Source organism: Arvicanthis niloticus, chromosome 6 (assembly GCF_011762505.2).
Source record: "Arvicanthis niloticus isolate mArvNil1 chromosome 6, mArvNil1.pat.X, whole genome shotgun sequence".
Lineage (NCBI taxonomy): Eukaryota > Metazoa > Chordata > Mammalia > Rodentia > Muridae > Arvicanthis > Arvicanthis niloticus.
The window spans coordinates 38,562,273-38,580,041 of NC_047663.1; the positions used below are offsets into that span (position 1 = coordinate 38,562,273).

General features: G+C 38.6%; 1 protein-coding gene across 1 annotated transcript in view; it reads right to left on the bottom strand.

The window, feature by feature from the left end:
* Taf15 (TATA-box binding protein associated factor 15) overlaps positions 1 to 15,370 on the bottom strand; it is a 31,939-nt gene extending 16,569 nt beyond the window's left edge. Inside the window, exons 1-7 of the mRNA XM_034506589.2 lie at positions 15,081 to 15,370; positions 6,988 to 7,027; positions 4,211 to 4,262; positions 4,018 to 4,102; positions 3,833 to 3,935; positions 1,724 to 1,914; positions 435 to 555 (exon numbers count right to left, since the gene is read on the bottom strand). Of these exons, the coding sequence (XP_034362480.1) occupies positions 435 to 555; positions 1,724 to 1,914; positions 3,833 to 3,935; positions 4,018 to 4,102; positions 4,211 to 4,262; positions 6,988 to 7,027; positions 15,081 to 15,087 (599 nt within the window). The 5' untranslated portion in view covers positions 15,088 to 15,370. The remainder of the gene's footprint in view (positions 1 to 434; positions 556 to 1,723; positions 1,915 to 3,832; positions 3,936 to 4,017; positions 4,103 to 4,210; positions 4,263 to 6,987; positions 7,028 to 15,080) is intronic.
* Positions 15,371 to 17,769: the final 2,399 nt, after the last annotated feature.

Below are 17,769 nucleotides of genomic sequence, written 5' to 3' on the forward strand. Positions count from 1 at the left end.
AAAGCTCTCGCACATTCTATCCCACCTTTCTATATTCTATAGCTAATACTTTCCCCACCCAAGGGAACTATTTGTCTTTCATATAGATTAATTTACCTTTTTATTGGTTAAGACACTACTTTGGTTTCCAAAGGTATCTTTTAAAGGAGTTTTGAGTCCAGCTCCAACAGGAAAACCAATCAAGTAATTAAATCTAATCATAACAAAGGTAAGGAGCTTTAATGGTGTTTAAGTCAACATACACCATATAAAATAGTATCAATATAGCCTCTTATGAAATGATTTATGACATAAAAAAGCCTGAAAATAAAGTTTTAATTTCTGTTCTTCTTTCTACAATATAATCTTTAAAAGCCTCTTTACTTAAATGGCAGAATAAAATGAGGAAAACACTGAGAGAGAGAAAATGAAGGCATCTGTATGTAAATACTTACCTTGAGCCTGTCATAGGACCTCTTCCATCCTTGTCATATCCCCCACGCCCTCTACCTCCTCCCTGTGACCCGCCATATCCTCTATTATCTTCTCCATACCTACTCACATCACGACGGTCATCTACAAAAAGAAGAATGTAACACACAAAAATATTGTCACTTTGATTTTTTTTTGTTACAACAAATGTCTCCCTGCATAAGTAGCAATTCTCCTGTCCAGCTCTCATATAGGAATTATGATGTATGTCCCCATACCCAGCAACTATTGTCATTTCTGATTAAATGTTTCAAACAATAATTGTAAATGGCTCCTTGAGACACAAAGAATGTCCTTCAGGGAAAGAAAAAAATACACCAAAATGCAAGCTATCATGTAACATTCTGGAATTCAATGTGCTTAAGAATTACATCTATATCAGACTCCATTTTACTACAAAATCAGACAGCAATAAAATAACTTAGGCTAAACTAGAAATCTTGGATTCAAGAACTGTAATAAATTAAAGACAGAATTCTAATTCTATTTCCTTCACCTCAAAGACATTAAACGTAAGTCAAGCACAGGTCAGGCCTAGAAAACCACAGCTACTACACACTTTTCAAGCTGAGAAAACAGATATCCAGAGACTATTTTCACTTATTCACTCTACTATCAATATGGCTAGGAATATAGCTCAGTGATGAAGTGTTTATCCAACACATATAAAGATCCTGGGATTCAATTCCTAGCACAGCCAAAATAATTTTTTTTTCAGCAAAAATATTTCATGACCATTTACTAGGAGCCAATTCCTATGTAAACAATAAGGACATTAAAAAACAAAAAACAAACAAACAAACAAAAAAAACTTGCCCTTGAATCACTGAGTTTAATGGTGTGGTCTGAGTCCTATACTTTATAGATAGTAATGTATATAAAGTGCTATTGAAAAAGAAAAATTAATGACTGTTTCTTCTTACAAGAGATTAGAGAAGACTAGCATAGGTTAACTTATCAAGTACACCATCATCAAAAAAAAACTGACAGTAGCATTGGCAACTGCTCAGTTTAAGAGACAGAATCAGTTTAAGAGAAATGTAATCAGTAACCAAAAGTCACCACACAACCTTCTGACAATCTCCAAAAAGTTAAAAAGAAAAATCTAGTATATCATCTAGTTTCGATGGCCATGAGAAATCTATTTCCAATCATGCCAAGTTTCTATCACTAAGTAAAATTCTAAGGGCGTTTTAATCCAAACTCAATGAATAATTCTGTGAGGGAATGATGAAAGAGGTCATTATCTTACCTTGTGTGTGGTGGCTGTAATTTTCTCTTTGTGAATGGTAAGATTGCTGGTTTTGATTATAGGAATCATGTTGCTGATAATTGGACTGCTCATCATATGAGCCTTGATGCTGATCATAACCTGACTGCTGGTCATAAGAATCTTGCTGACCATAGTCTGACTGGCCATATGAAGGTGCTCTTCCACCTTGACTAAACAGAAATCAAGAACATGAGAACTTACAGAAATTATGTTTGCTGAAGCAAGTTAAAGAACACTACTAATATTAGGCTGGAAAGATGGCTCAGGAGTTAAAAAAACAAATCCCAGCACCAACTCATCAGCTCACAACTGTCTGTAACTCTAAAATTTAATACTCTCACACAGACACACATACAGGCAAAACACCAATGCACATTTAAAAAATACTATACAGCTAAACCTCAGCAATATCTACTACTATTTTTCATGGTAATTATTTGGCTCTTTTATCTATAAAAATTTATCAATGGAATGCCTTCCAAAGATAACTTCACTATCACTAAAATGATGCCAAAGGGGAAAAGAGAAGTTGTTACACTGGGGAAAAACAACAATAAAAACAAACAAGAACCTTTAGATACTATTAACAAAGTAACTAGTTTTTACTTCTCTGGGTTAAAAGAAAAACATAGGATAACTACCAAAATACAATGATATGTATGATTCTTCTACAAATATGGTCATTAAGTGATGACTTCTCTTACTAGTACACTGAAAGGATCTATGTCACTTCCTTTCAACATCATGTCTTTCTTTGTAGCCAGGCATGATGGCTGTTCTTTTGGTACTGGGAGGACATGGACATTATGGCCTTAAGGCCAACCTAAGCTAAGAAGACACTGGTCTCAAAAAAGGGAGCTTAAGCACAGCTGTCTTCATTCTTAAAAGTCTCACCTAACTCTACCGAATACCACAACAATCTATTTCAACTCCCAACTCAAAGCACTACTGTAATATGAACACTAACTCTTTACTTTAAAATGATCAAAAGAAGCATTTCTTTACCATGCGATGGTGGTGTATGCCTTTAATCTCAGCAGAGGGAATAGGAGGCAGAGACTGGTGGATCTCTTAGAGGTCAACCTGGTCTATAGAGTAAGTTCCAGGACAGCCAGTGCTACACAAAGAAACCTTGTCTCTTTGAAAAACACATTAAAAAACAAAACGAAACAAAACACATTTCTCTCTGCTTTACATGTATTTCATGCTATCAAATACATATAGTCTTTATAAAAGCATTTTCCTTTGGATTATACTTACTAATAAGGCTTGGTGTTTTTCCTAATGCAGCATGGCTTGCAGATATTATTCCTCTATATGTACTTTCTACTTTTAAAGCATTCTTGTGTCTCTAAGACCAATAATTTGACCTCACAACTCTTTCCCCAGTGCCATTTAAATTTCACCTAAAGTATCTGACACTGCAGCCAGAAAACACTGGAGACTTCAGTCTGTATTCTTTTAAACTTCTTTATGTCTATAAAATGGAAATTACTACTAATATTGTTCATAGTGGTATCTGAGGATCAGTTACATTAGGGAATGTGAAATAAGTCCATCAAACAAAGCACAATAAAAGCCCCACTATGAAATAATACTAGTTAGTTATTTTCATTTATAGAGGCCTACACAGTGTTTTAGGCCAGCCATGGCTACATAGTGAAATACTATTTTAAATTTAAAAAAAAAAGGAGGGGGGGGGCTAAAGAGATGGTTCACTTGCAGAGGACCCAGAATTAATTCCCAGCATCCAGATGGTGGCTGACAACCACCTGCAACTCCAGTTCTGGGAGATCCAACGGCTTCTTCTAGCCTCCACCCTCCACCTCTAGCCTCTGTGGGTCTCAAGCACATGCATGGTACATATGTATGCACATAATACTCATAAAGTAAAAATGTATTTTTAAAAAAAGGTAATGCATCAAGTAGCTCAAAAGCAAACTGAAAGATTTGGGCACATAACTCAGTGGTAGAGTACTTACATCGCATACCCAAAGTCCTGGGTTCTACTACTAGCACCACAAAATAAATAGAAATAAGAAAGGGAAACATGCTCAACACAATTTCAATAGTTCACTGTTTCCTTACCTTCCTGATGATTCCGTGTTTTGTTGTCCCTGGTTATTATATGATTGCTGGCCATACGAACTCTGCTTTTGATTTTCATAACCACCATAGGACTGTGAATAACCTAAAAATTAAGTAAGAATACTATTTAGTGAAGGCTCTGATTTTTGACTCTCTAAAATAGTAATTTAACAAACCAGTCCAACCTGATTGATTTTGTCCATATCCAGAGTAACCACCATAGTTTTGTCCATATGAAGAATCAGTCGTTTGCCCATAGCCAGAATAGCTCTGAAATTCAGGTAAACACTCAAACTTTATTGCTTACTAGATAAAATAACTATTTATAAACATCATTACTTATTAAATAAAATAAAGACAACTGATTTTTTAACCTACTTGTGGTGTTTGTCCATAGCCTTGACTGCCTTGATTTCCATAGGAAGAATAACTGTAAAAGAAAATTTAATACTTGAAAGAAATATGCTTTAAGAAATTTTAAAACTTAAATACAAAACTTTGCTTTCAACAGAACATAGTGTTTCTTCTCATCTGAATTGTTTTTTGGATATTATTAATTCTTGTATTTCCTAAGGTTAAAAAATTTTTTTTGGTTGTTCTTAATAAATGAGTTAAAACAAAACTGCTTACATTTAAACAATTCTGCCTGTCTCTTTGACTTTAAATTCTTGACCAACAACTAAAGACATATATAAAGTCATTCTCAGACCTGTTGAACATCAATATCTAAAGTGTTGCTGTGAAAATTTCTCACAAATAATATTTCACCAGAGCTGCAAAAGTAAGAAAATTATGCTTTGGGATAAATAACAAAACAGAGAAAGGCATTGAACAGTATCATTCCAAAGACAGGTTTTTATTTAATATCAGGTACACAGATGTCTAATACTTAAAACATATACAGTTGTTTGCACAACGTATACAATGTAAACAATGTTTAAATAACCATTCTAACAACCACATGGTGACCCAGGCCTTTAATCCCAGCACTCACAAGACAGAAGCAGGGAGATGTCTATGAGTTTAAGGCTAGCCTGGTCTACATAATAGGCTCCAAGTTCCCAAAGCTACACAGTAAGACCCTGTCTCAAAACAAAAACAACCAAACATTTCTAGGAATGTGTTATTTCCAAAAACTGCATAGAGAGACCCATAGTAATTATCTGAAGGAGAAAAAAGATAACTTTTTTGCTTATCTTTTGAGGCACGGTTTCTCTGTATACTCTTGGCTGTCCTCACTTTGTAGACTAAGCTGGCATCCAACTCAGAGATCCCCTTGAGTACTCAGGTTAAAGGCATGTGCTAGCACACCTTGTTTAAAAATATAACTTTTCAATACTAACCAATTAGCTATATCTGAACAGATTAATTTCTTTGTACTACTTGCTCCAATTGAATGTGTTTAACTTCCCAGGTACAATATGGAACAAAACTCAATTTAAATGCCTCAGTAATTAGAAAAAATTAATTAATTAAAAATAATTAATTTTAATTATTATAAATTAGAAAATTATATATATCTCCAAAGTACCAATATCAAATCAAATTATATTGTATCAGAACTGACATGTAGTTTGATATTTTGTCTGACTGAATGTTACTACTTTCCTAAGATTTAAATTTTTAAAATTACATCATGAAAGTACTAACAAGTCAAAAAGAAAAAACAAAAAAAAAAAAAAAAAACAATTCTCTGACTATATGGCTCTTTCATAACCCCCAAAAGATCTTCAAAATAAAATCTTTTGGTTTAGAGATAACAAATATTAAAAATTTTCAGCTTTTTTTTTTCAGAATCTATAACTTTTAAATATACAACCAATAAATACTTGCCAAGTACCTACTAAGAGATACTATCTTATAAGAATAAATCACATTGATTTTGTTTCTGATACATTTCTTAATTTGGAGGCTTAATTTTGAGTCTCCAAAAAGAGCTGCAGTGTTAGGTTGAAAGTAGTTACTTCTGGTAAGTAGGAACAGCCTACCATGATTTGGACATAAAAACAAACTTCCTTGTGGGCATATTAGGACCCTAAGAACTGCTCAACACTATATTATAGTGCTTTAAGAAAATCTGCTCTAGCTCTGGATCTTCTAGCTCTGGAGGATGTTTTCTGGCTTGTTCAAGTTCCACTGGAACTAGAGGCCAACTAGAGAATGGCAGGGTTCAGTTATCCTCATTGTTAAATCAATGGTTTAATTTTTAAAAAGAAAAGAAAATCTACTCTAAGGGCTGAAAAGATGGCTCAGTGGTTAAGAGCACTTCCTGGTCTACCAGATGTCCTGAACTTTATTCCCAGCATTCTAATACTGACTCACAACCATCTGTAACACCAGTCCCAAAAGGATCCAACAGTCTCTGCTGGCTCCCGTGGGCACTGCATGTTCATAACACAGATATAGAGGTAAACTGGTAAACCTATATTCATAAAATAAAGCATTTTTTTAAAATATCACATTAGCATATTATATATCAGCAAAAGGTAAAATGTTTTTTCTAAGAACTTGTTTGATGCTAATTTTAAGAAATTCTGTTTAAAATTTTTAAGGCAAAGGGATGGCTCAGGGGTTAAGAGAACTGCCTGCTCTTTAACTCCCAGCACCCAGATCAGACAAATAACCATCTGTAACTCCAGCTCCAGAAGATCTGACACCTCTGGCCTCCACAGGCACTGGCACTCATATACACATACATTATTTAAAAATAACAATAAAACATTTTTTTAAAATTCTTAAAAGAAAATCTCTTAATTTCTCAAAGAAATTGCTCAAGGAAAAAAATTTTTACAATACCTAGGATTTTTGTCTTTACCTTTAAGTTATATTTATTAATGAAGCTATTTTTTAAAAAAAGGAAGAAATGTTGCATGACACTTATTTATAAAGGCAAGCTCTCCCCATTAACAAATTATAATGCTTCTCCTCCCCCCCCTTTTAAAAATAAGAGATAGGGTCTTTGTATATAGCCAAGGCTGGCCTTAAATTTGTAACAATCCTACCTCAAGCTCCTAAGTGCAAGATTACAAGCCTGAACTACCACATCTAGCCTTATATACATCCAAATAAATAACAAATCTCAGAGAGAAAACTCTATTATCTTTTTTCTCAGTTTTGGTCTTTCATGATATTATGAAAATATATGTATACTTTACCTTTGCTGCTCACCCCCAGACTGACTGTAACTTCCAGAATCTAAAACACATAAAAAGAATTTTAAATTATGCTTTCCCCTAAGACTAACTTTAGTTTATGCAAACAAATATACAGCTAGAAACTGTCAAAAATTACATTAAGAAAAACTAGAAGCCAGGACTTATGGCACACACTTTCAATTCCAGCACTCTGAAGGCAGAGGCAGGCAGATTTCTGAGTTCAAGGCCAGCCTAGTTTACAGTGAGTTCTAGGCCAGCCAGAGTTGCAGTGAGGCCCTGTCTCAAAATAATAAAAAAAATAAACACACACTCAAAACAAAACAAAAAAACCTAGAAAATAATCTGTGCATGGGGAAATCTATACAGTATTTTCTTTAAAAACAGTTTACTTTAAAAAAGTAACAACACTGTTAAAAACCACTGTTCCACAAAATGTGCTAGTGGTCACAAGAAGGGGAATGGAATAAATATGAAATCAGTAAAAAGTCATTCTTTAAAAACAAAACAAACAAAAAAATTTAACCAGGTGTAGTGGTTCATGCACTTGGCAAACTGAGGCAAAAGGATCGCTACAAGCTCAAGACCAGCCTAGGATAGGTATATAGACTTCCAGACCAGGCTAACTGAACTACAGTGAGACCTGCTTCAAAGGAAAATACAACCCACATCCCTCAAAAGTTCAAGCTACTCTATTTTTTTTTACATTAATAAAAACAAAAAGTATGTTTAAACTAATCAGAGCCAGAAAAAGAAGAAACATGCATTCTGACATGATAAATCTACAGAACCACACTCACTTATCTCTACCATATCAACACATACACAGTTCTATCTTAGGACTACTGTAGCTGTCAGCATCAATAAAATCTCCAGAGAGTTGCTAAGAAAAGCTAATGATTTTGCCAAGTTTTCAAGTAATTAGCCGATTAGTGACATTAAATCAGCAACGATATCTGCATAAATAAACGTCAAGTAAAAGGGAAAGGGCAGAAGAAGAAAGACTATAAGCTTTTCTCCACAGTTAAAAGTTTAAGTCCTAACAAAAATTGTTGAGGAGGCTCTCTCTACCCTTTAGGTTTACATTCAATGTCAAATGAACAGTTTTGTTATGAGTAAAATAGATGTCATCTAAAATATTACAACTACAAAACAGGAGTGTCAAAGTGATCATATGGTCAACCTTATTAATCCTAAAATCTTTAATGATCAATTCAAGTAAAAACAATAGTGTCCCTTTTCAGCTAATTTACATCAAGTTATCATATAACACTACCGGTTGGTTAAGCAGGTGACAGTAAGTTAGTTTGCCACCATTCTACTGTAAATATCTCCAATCTGACATTTCTTTTAAAAATCCTTAAGACTATATTAAATGAGATCTGATGAATTATTTCTATGAAATTAAGGACACAAGGGGACCTGAAATGGGGAGAGACAGAACTACCTTAAATATGGCACTATTTCTGCAATAGTAAAGAGTTGCAACTAGTAACCAAAGGAAAAGGGGGGGGGGGGGGTGCGCCTGGGCCATAAGGAGAATAGATGTAACTATCAAACAGCAAAGGAAAGTCACCTGAATCAGAGTCAAAAAGATTGGGGGGAGAGAGGCAATGACTTGAGAATACATGCACTCATTCCTCTATTGGCCTCTAGTATCTCAGTGTTTCCTTTTGGTCCAGACAAAAACATTTTAACTATATAGCACTTAGATCTTATGACCTTCTCTTAAAATCTAATATTGATGTCCTTAACTTTAGCCTAAGTAATTAGTCCTCTGAAACTATAAATTCGACTTCAGCTGAAAATTTTGAGATATACAAATAAACACAACTATCAGAAAAAATATTTCAATAATAAAAATGCAGATGTTATTTTTTTATTCAGTTAAAAAAGATGGGTTATAAAGGCCATTTAGGGCAACTCAAATAGGTCCCTGTCAAAATTACCTGACACTTGAGCTTTGTGCCCGGACATGTTCATTATTTAGAAGTGCTTCTAAATTACCAAAGTATACCAGTGTAGTGGCTATTTTATGTCAACTTGACACCAGCTAGTCATCTGAAGGAGGAAACCTCAATTGAGCTAAATGCCTCCCTAAGATCCAGCTATAGGGCATTTTTTTAATTGATGACTGAAAAGGGAAGACCCAGCCCACTGAATTCTATTAGAAAGCAGGCTGAGCAAGCTATGAGAAACAACCCAGAAAGCATCACCCATCCATGGCCTCTGCATTCTGCCTCCAAAAGTTGCTTGCCCTGGTTGAGTTCCTGTCATGACTTCCTTTGATGAGGAGATATGGAAAAATAAGTCAAATAATCCTTCCCCAAGTTGCTTTGGTCATGGTATTTCAACACAGCAATACTAAACCCAAGACAAGATGGTAAGATATGGTTGTGACAGGCTTGACTGTGACTTTCTGGGAGGATAGGAAGGACTTTTGGAATTTTAGAGTAGAAAAGCCATTGAGTGTTAAGAGCTCATTGAGATTTTCTGCAGAAGCTTAAAAAATAATTGTGTTGAGGGCAATGCAGATGATGGAGACTTGGCTTGGGAAGTTTCTGGGAGAAGCAAAGACTTTACTGGACCTTTTGTGTGAAGAATCTGTGGTTCTGGTCAGCTGGGGCTTAACAGTCAGCTGTGATTAACAAGCTACCCGAACCACTAAATTAAAACCAATGCTAGCTTTACTGGGACAATTGATGCTGGTTAGCTAAGACACTTACAGTGATTTAAAGACCAATTAGGAAGTTGTTCCTGAGAGTTAACACACAGAAACTATGTTCTAAAGGTGGCTAGGTTTTAACTTTTGTGTTGGCAGCCAAACTTGGTATTTTTTAAGAGTCTCCAGGTGGTACTAGCCTTTAAGGTATAAAGGAGTCGTGGAGAATAACTGAGGCTTTGGCACTAGAGGCCACTGGTGAAGGTGAAGTCTCAGTAGCAGTTGTAGCCCCAGGAATGAAGGGGGCATGAAGAGAAGCCGAGGCTTGGTACCATGAAAAGAGACCAGGAGAATATTGGTGAAGGTGCAGTGAGGCCCCAGAATTTGAAATGCCAGTACCATGGGATGACCAACAAGAACAAGAACCAGCAGTAAAGCAGAGGCAGCTGGAGTCCAGAAGACAAGCTGTGTGTGCTGCAGAGGGCAGAGCCAGAGAACTGACTCAAGCCTCTTGTAGGAGTCAGGAAGATCATGAGTAAACACCACAGACAGAGGACAGAGTTATTTCAGTTGGAGTTTTGTTTTGCTGTATTCAGACCATAACTGCCTTGGTTCTTTCTCTTGTAGAAGGTAGTTAACATACTTTTCATTTTACAGGAGTCCAGTTAGGAGAATAGATTTTTAAAAGATATCTTAGGTTTTAAAAGAGACATGAGATTTTTAAAGATACTGAATTTTAACTCTTTAAATTGACAAGGAGTTATTTGTCCTGGATAGTTTTAGGTCAACTTGACACATCTAGTCATCAGAAAAAAAAAACCTCAATTAAGAAAAATGCCTCCCTAAGATTCAGCTGCAGGACATTTTCATAATCAGTAATTGATAGAGGAGAGCTCAGCTCATTGTGGATGGTGCCATCCCTGGACTGGTGGTCCTGAGTTCTGCAAGAAAGCAGGCTGGGCAAGCCAGTAAACAGCACCCCTTTATAGCCTCTGCATTAGCTATGTCTCCAGGTTCCTATGTTGTTTGAGCTCCTGTCCTGACTTATTCCATAATGAGCATTAATGGAAGTGTAAGCCAAACAAACCCTTCACTCCCCAAGTTGCTTTAGTCCTGGTGTTTCATCACAGCAACCGTGACTCTAAGACAACCAACCAAGTGTGTCCAACCTGTGATCCAAGCACTGGAATTAAGGCATGAGCCACAAATCCTGACTTATGAATTTCCTTTAATCATACACACTAGCTGCAAACACATTGCTCCATTTCAGGTGATGTTTGCCTGGTTACTCTTTCCATCTTACCTCCAACATGAGTTTTATGTCTATTATTTCTGAACAGCATTTATCTAGGTACATTCTGAACACCTTTGTGCTTTAAGTGGACTGTTTTTGTTTTTACTTATACCTAACATCTTAAATTACAATTTTCTATCTACCATAGTTTTTCTTTTAACTTCTTTCCTACTATTACATTTTCTTTAACCTCAATTTTACTATTATTTATATTTCTGTGGCCTCATAACTAAATTTTTGTACTTTCCTGGCAAAATTCAAAATTATCAACCCCTACTAAAACATACTTTTCTATCTTAATGTCAACCAAAACCTTCGCCTTTATTTTCCTTGCAATGTTTACTCCTCTTCCTTTCTATACATTAATTCTTTAGCAAAGACCAGTATGACTATGTGAGTTTATTTGGTATCAAGGTCATTATTTTCTGTCTAAACTCAGTATTTACTCTTAAAACCTTTTTATGTTTTTATTTTTCACCCATGTAAAAGTATGCACACATGCATGCAAAACAGAAGGTGTAAGATGCGTTGAAGCTGGAGATTCCAGGTAATTGTGGACTGCGAGATGTGAGTGCTGGTAACCAACTCTGGTTCTCTGTGCCAAGAGCTCCGGGGCCTCTCCTAAAATTGTTTTCTATCGGTTATTATTTTATAATCTGTAATTTCATAGATTGCTTGAAATTACTTAGGCATTATGTTTGAACTAATACTTGACTAAAAACTTTAACTCACTGAGGCTTGGTGAACACCTTTGAGCCCAGCACTCAGGAGGCACATGTTTCTGTGAGTTCCTGGCCATCCAGAGCTAGTGAGTTCTTATTCAAAAATAAGAACAGTTTAACGTTTCTAGATTTTTTTGTAGCCCATGCTGGTTCAAAACTAGAGCTCTTTCCAACTCAGCTTCCCTAAGCACTGGTGACAGGTGTGTACAACCATACCCACCAAATTTTAGTTTCTTCTCTACCCTTCTAAGTTGAGTTTTGTAAGACAGACTGCAACTACATCTAAAATTCTACTAAGTTTGCTATTTCACTTTCCACTTTGGAAATCATATCTAGGGAAAGGGAAGGATGAGACAGCTCATCAGGTAAAGATATCTGACAACCTGGGTCTAGTATCCAGCACTTACACATGGTCAGAGAGACCACCTAAGGTTGTCCTGACTTTCACAGGTACTCCATGACACACACTCACCCACATGCTAATGAAATTTTAAAAAATTGTATTTTGTTCCTTCTTTTCAAACCTATGTGGCCTTTCCACATAATATACTGGTCTTCAAGTTGACTCATTTTTTTTTTTTTTAGGTTTTTTCAATCTTCAACCTAAGAACATTTTCTCTAATCCTGTTTGTCATCCGACTCATTGACAGCTGTTCCTAGTTCAATATTTACCATGAACTCACCTTTTGAAAGGTTTGGATTCTCACAGATTCTTTGTAATCTCTACTGTGAAAATTCCTCTGTAAGTTTTTCATTTATTTTCAACTAGGAACCCAAAGACATTAATTAGCCCGAACTTTTAAAATTTTTATATTATACTATTTTGAGGTTTCCTAAAGGCTAAATGAATACTAAAAAAAGGTTCCAGGTTACAAACTATAAGATTCTACTCAGTGTCTACGCTCCCTGGGTACTGCATAGACAAGGATTTTTTCCCCTTTTTTCATCCCTTCACTGATAGTCCTTCAAATCTATAATCAATCTGTAAAAACCAAGATTTATAAGGGTTTCAGTTTTCATTATCTGGCTAACAGTTCAAGGATTCATCACCTGTTCTTAGATAATAAAACAACTATGCAAGACCTATACTCTCTATAGATTAGCTGCCAAAATAGCTCTGTGCATACCACACTGGCCACTGGCTTCTACATTTTTACCATAGATCTTAACTTACCTAATTTTTGTCTTTTTTTTTTTTTTTTGAGGTATGTATATAAGATTTGATCTAATTGCCGAAATGAGAAATAACTTGACTTATTCTATATGTAAATAACATTTTACTTGTGATTTTAATTAAAAAGCTTTGGTAGTTTACATTTGCAAATAACACTTGAATGTCAGACTGACATAAATTTGACTTATTAAGTGCTATGCATATCTTTTTCCCCTAATGCAGGGTTTAAGCGTTTTGTGCTCCAAGTGCTTGTATTTTAACAGGTTTGTAAGTCTGCCACAACAAATATCTAAATAAGTCAATTAAACTTCTAAGTGTAGTCTAGATTGTTTAAAGGACGTAGTGTATTAATGATACTAGTTGCTTACAGGGGGATTTATTCTGTTAAGTTTATTAATTTAAACAGACATTAAACAAGTCACATACAAAAGTCAAGGTATTTCATACACATCACAAAACATGTTAAGCTGTATTTAACAGTAAGAAAAAATTCTAACTTAAGCCTCTAAATTTAAATCTTTCATTGAAATTACCCAGTCCATAAAAATGTCATTGTTTTATATGAATAATTACAATAAAAAACCAACAGTACGGACCAAATGCAGCAAGTTTGTTAACTCCACTCAGGAAGCTGTTAAAGGATGATGAATTAATTCAAAGCCAGCATAGGACACACTGGAAGATCCTGTCCAAACAATCCCTGAGCAATGCTTACACGGAATCTTAGTAATTCCTACATGAGGATAGAATTTTAAGTCACGGTTAACCTACATAAACCCTTGCTAAGGAAGCACTTGTACATCCTTTTCTGGACCTTTACCTGGAAAAAAATATGCCAATTTTTCCTTTTAACAAATAATCCCTTGTTTGAACAACAATTAAACAGAATTTAAAAAGAGCTAACTTCACTGCAGCTTAGCTTTTTCCATCATACAGGTACCCTACCCAAGATGAGATTTCTAGCTCCTTAGTATCACTGCTAATCTAAGGGAAGATTATCATTCTCTGCCCTGTCTTTCGTGCTCGTACTTTGGAATCTTCTCCAGTTGCTGCTTTGATCATACACATCCCTCCTGGTGGCCTGAGGAAACCTTTAGAAAAGGCTTGCCAATTAACAAAAGTGCAAATCTTCCAGGCATAGAATAGTGGTGCACACCTTTAGTCCCAGCACTTGGGTGGCAGGGGTTAGGTGGATCTGTGAGTTTGAGGCCAGCCTGGACTCCACGGCGAGTTCCAGTCGAGCTAAGAATACCTAATGAAATCCTTTCTCTGATAAATAGGGTGAAAAACTACCAAAGGCATTATGTCATCTCAGCCATATACGGCTTTAGGCAATGTTTTCCTCAGAAGTAAAGAACAGACTCTCATTCCGGGTCTGTCTTTGCCACCTGTAAATGTAGCCCAAGGACCTTGTGTGATCAAGTGGAACTGTTAGAATTAAGAGGACTTTTAAGTTCTGGTTTAACAGGACCCAGACTGCAAAGTCTCACTCCCACACATCAGTGGCCTCTATAATAAATACTACTTTGAGGAAGACGCTGTCCTTGGTCTCTTAAGTCTTAAGGGAAATGCCACGAAGACCTAAGCTCGTAGGCTTATTTTTAAATTCAGGAGATTAACAAGTGGAGGAGGGAGTACAAAGGTGAAGCCGAATAAACAAACACCCCCAACCCCAATGGTTACAGCAGAGGGAATGACCGTAAGCGCAATTTCGTGTAAGGCAACGTGCTTCGAAAAGGACTCCCAGAGCGTAAGACCCCCACCTGATGAATGGGTGAGTCAGGAAGGCCCAGCTCCACTTCTCGGATGGGGAAACAGAGGGACGAGGCGGCGAGACGACCGGCCGGAGGCCTCGCTGAGAGATCTGAGGCGGAGCGGAGGACCCGAAGCCCCAGTCCTCAGGCTGATGCTCAGATCTCGGCTCCCCCCGCCCTTACGATGGCGTAGACGGGCCTCCGCCCCCCAACTCACACACACCCTCCCCGGGGAGCTGCTGGTCTCCCCAGGTTCCAAAGGCAGGATCAAAAGAGCTCCAGAGCGCTCCCGCCGTGATTTGTAGCCAGGGAGCGTTGGGAGCGTGCGTGCCTCCTCCAGTCCAACATGGCGGCGACGCGGCCGCCCCCCCACCCGAGCCTCCCTCAGGCCGGAGACTTTCCCTCGCGGCTCTCTGGTGGGCGGGAAGGCGGCCCGAACCCGCCGGACCCCTTCTCGCCGCTGCCGCTGCTCGCTGACGGAGTCACCTACCCGACATGACTAACAGCCGCGGCGCGGAGCCCCCCACGGCCCGCGGAGAACAAGGAAAACGAAAAGCCAGGCGGCGCGGCTGCTGGAGCTGATCTGAGGGCGGCGCGGCGGGCTGAGGCCGACTGCGGGGCCTCGGCAGCCAATCAGCGCGCGGTGGGCGATACCACCGCGCCGAAGCCTGAGGGGTGGTCCGACGCCACTCCGGTCCGCCGAGCCCTGCTGTCTTCTCGGAACCCCCCTCCGCGACCGTACCATTATTGAGAGGGAATTGAAAGAGGAAAGTACCAATGCCCTCGTGGGGCTAGGGGAGGAAAGCGGGCCGGCTGGCTCCGCCCCATTTACAACCCTAGTTCTAGTTTTATTGGGTCTGGTAGAATTTGAAGCTATGAAGCGAAAGAGGAGGCGCCCCTTTTATAAATAAGAACGTATTGCCTGGAAAAGTCGTTTCTTCCTCTAAAATCGGGAATGGTGTGGTCGGCCTCGCTCGGGCTCTTGCTGCAGAACTTGAACCACTTGGGGGCGTTCCGAGTCTGGGCTGCGAGCGGAACGAAAGTCGTGACCAGCTCGGTACCTGATCACCTCCCAGCTTGTTATAACCACCTTGTCCAGTTAAAAAAAAAAAAAAAAAAATCAAGGTGAGACCAGAACAAAAATGTGACTTCAGTCTAAATCACGCGCATAACTGGCTCTGGGAATAAGGCGACGCAGGAATGGATCTTTCTTAGTCTTCTGTAATAACAGCTAACTCTTAAACTGTCAGCGTCTTACATCATCTCATTTAATTCGCACAACAGACTGATGAAATAGTCGCCCCCAGTTGCGGATACAGCCGAATAGCCTGAGGCTGATAAAGGGCAAAGGTGGAATTTTGAAGCCAGGTAACCGGATCCGTTGCTGAGTGGTGTTACCGTAAAGCTGTACTGTAAACTCAGTTGGGAAACGGGCTTGGGAAACTGGAGGGGGAATCAGCAAGGACATTTCCCCCAAGTGAGTGACACCTGAACCAAGGCCTGGCTGATGAGTTAATCAGGTTGAAGTGGGCAAAAGATCTGTCCAGACTAGTTGTAGAACAAGTAATTTGATATGTTTGGAGTGTAGCCTCCAGGGGAGAAAAGTAGAACATGCCAAAAAAGTAGGAGGCTACATAGCTGAGGCCTTGTAGTTTGAACTTTGTCCCGAAGGCGGTGGATCCACCCACTAGAGAACTTCAGAAGGGGAAGATTTAGATACGTGTTTTCCAGCTGCAGAATGAAGAGCAGGTTGGAGATGCGAGGTGTCTAAAAGTGGGGGAGAGGAGCGCAACTGAGAATTTTGCTCAGTGATCCAAGCTTTGGCTAACATTCTTGAGTCCCTGGGTTCAATTCCCAGCACTGATAATTTTGTAAACCAATCGAGGTGGCACAGCACTAATAATCCCAGTACTTAGGAAGCAGAATCAGGAGGACCTCTGAATTTGAGGCCAAACTGGTCTACATAGTGAGTTCCAGGACACACAGGACTGCAAAGAGCCTTTTTAAATTTTGTTTCAAAACAAAATGCCAGTGAGAGAGATCGCAGTGCACTGGACTCATAAAGTAGCTGTGGAGGTAAGTGCAGAAATCACAGACACTTGGGAATCGATAAAAGCCTGTGCAAGGAATGGCCAGATAGAGGTGTCATGCATACGATAGGGACCAAGAAGGAAAGAGTGGAGCAAAGAAATGGGTAACTTCAGCATTGATACCTTCAGGTCAGAAAAGGGCATTTTTTTTCCTCATTGTGCCTCAACTGTATTGACAGAAGATTCTAGAAACCTTTAGACAGGACCAAAAGGCAAGGCTAAAGGAATGAAAGCTCTTTCATTACTATGAGGCGTAGAACTTTAGCATCTGTATCGAGGAAAGCAACCCAGAAAAGAGCTTGTGCAGTAGTAGTAGAGACTCAGGTTACAGGAGGAAGAAGAGCTTTGGGGTTCTAATGTTGTTTTTTGGTTTGTTTTTAAAGAAAGAAATACAGAGTATTGCTCATCTTTGACTGTGTAAGTTTATATCATTATTTCTCCAGTTTCTCTTTCCTAAGATCCACTCTGTGTGTAAAACCTGGGAAACCCTAGAGATGGAGAAACAAAGCCAGCATTCTAGCCCCCAGAAACTGCAGTCACATAATATAATAGGCATGGTGGTTCCTATCACTTACTAGACTTGAATGCTCTGGGGTTGGAAGATGTCCTAGAAATAGAACACTTCGTCCATAGGAAGGTAGGCTTATGAAGGAAAGCTTCCTGCATGAGGTGCCACCTAAACTGAGCTATGAAGAAAGATCAGGAACTAGCCAATAGGTACTCCAAGACCAGCAGCAGTGACAGAGCACTTGGGGGAATGTAAGTGCCCCTGATTGGGTTGTCAGTGAAGTTCAGGAATGAAGGATGCTAAGAAATGTTGGGATAGAAGTGGGCATTCGGACATGGGGATCCATGTGTATAATCCCAGCTAACAGGAGGCTGAGGCAGGAGGATCCTGAGTTTGAGGCCAGCTTGGATGACAAAAACCCTGGAGAGAAGGGTGGGCAGGCTACTTTCTGAAAGGCCTCGTATGCTCTTTTGAGACAGGGTTTCTCTGTGTAGCCTTGGCTGTCCTGGAATTCACTCTGTAGACCAGGCTGGCCTCAAACTCAGAAATCTGCCTGCCTCTGCCTCCCAAGTGCTGGGATT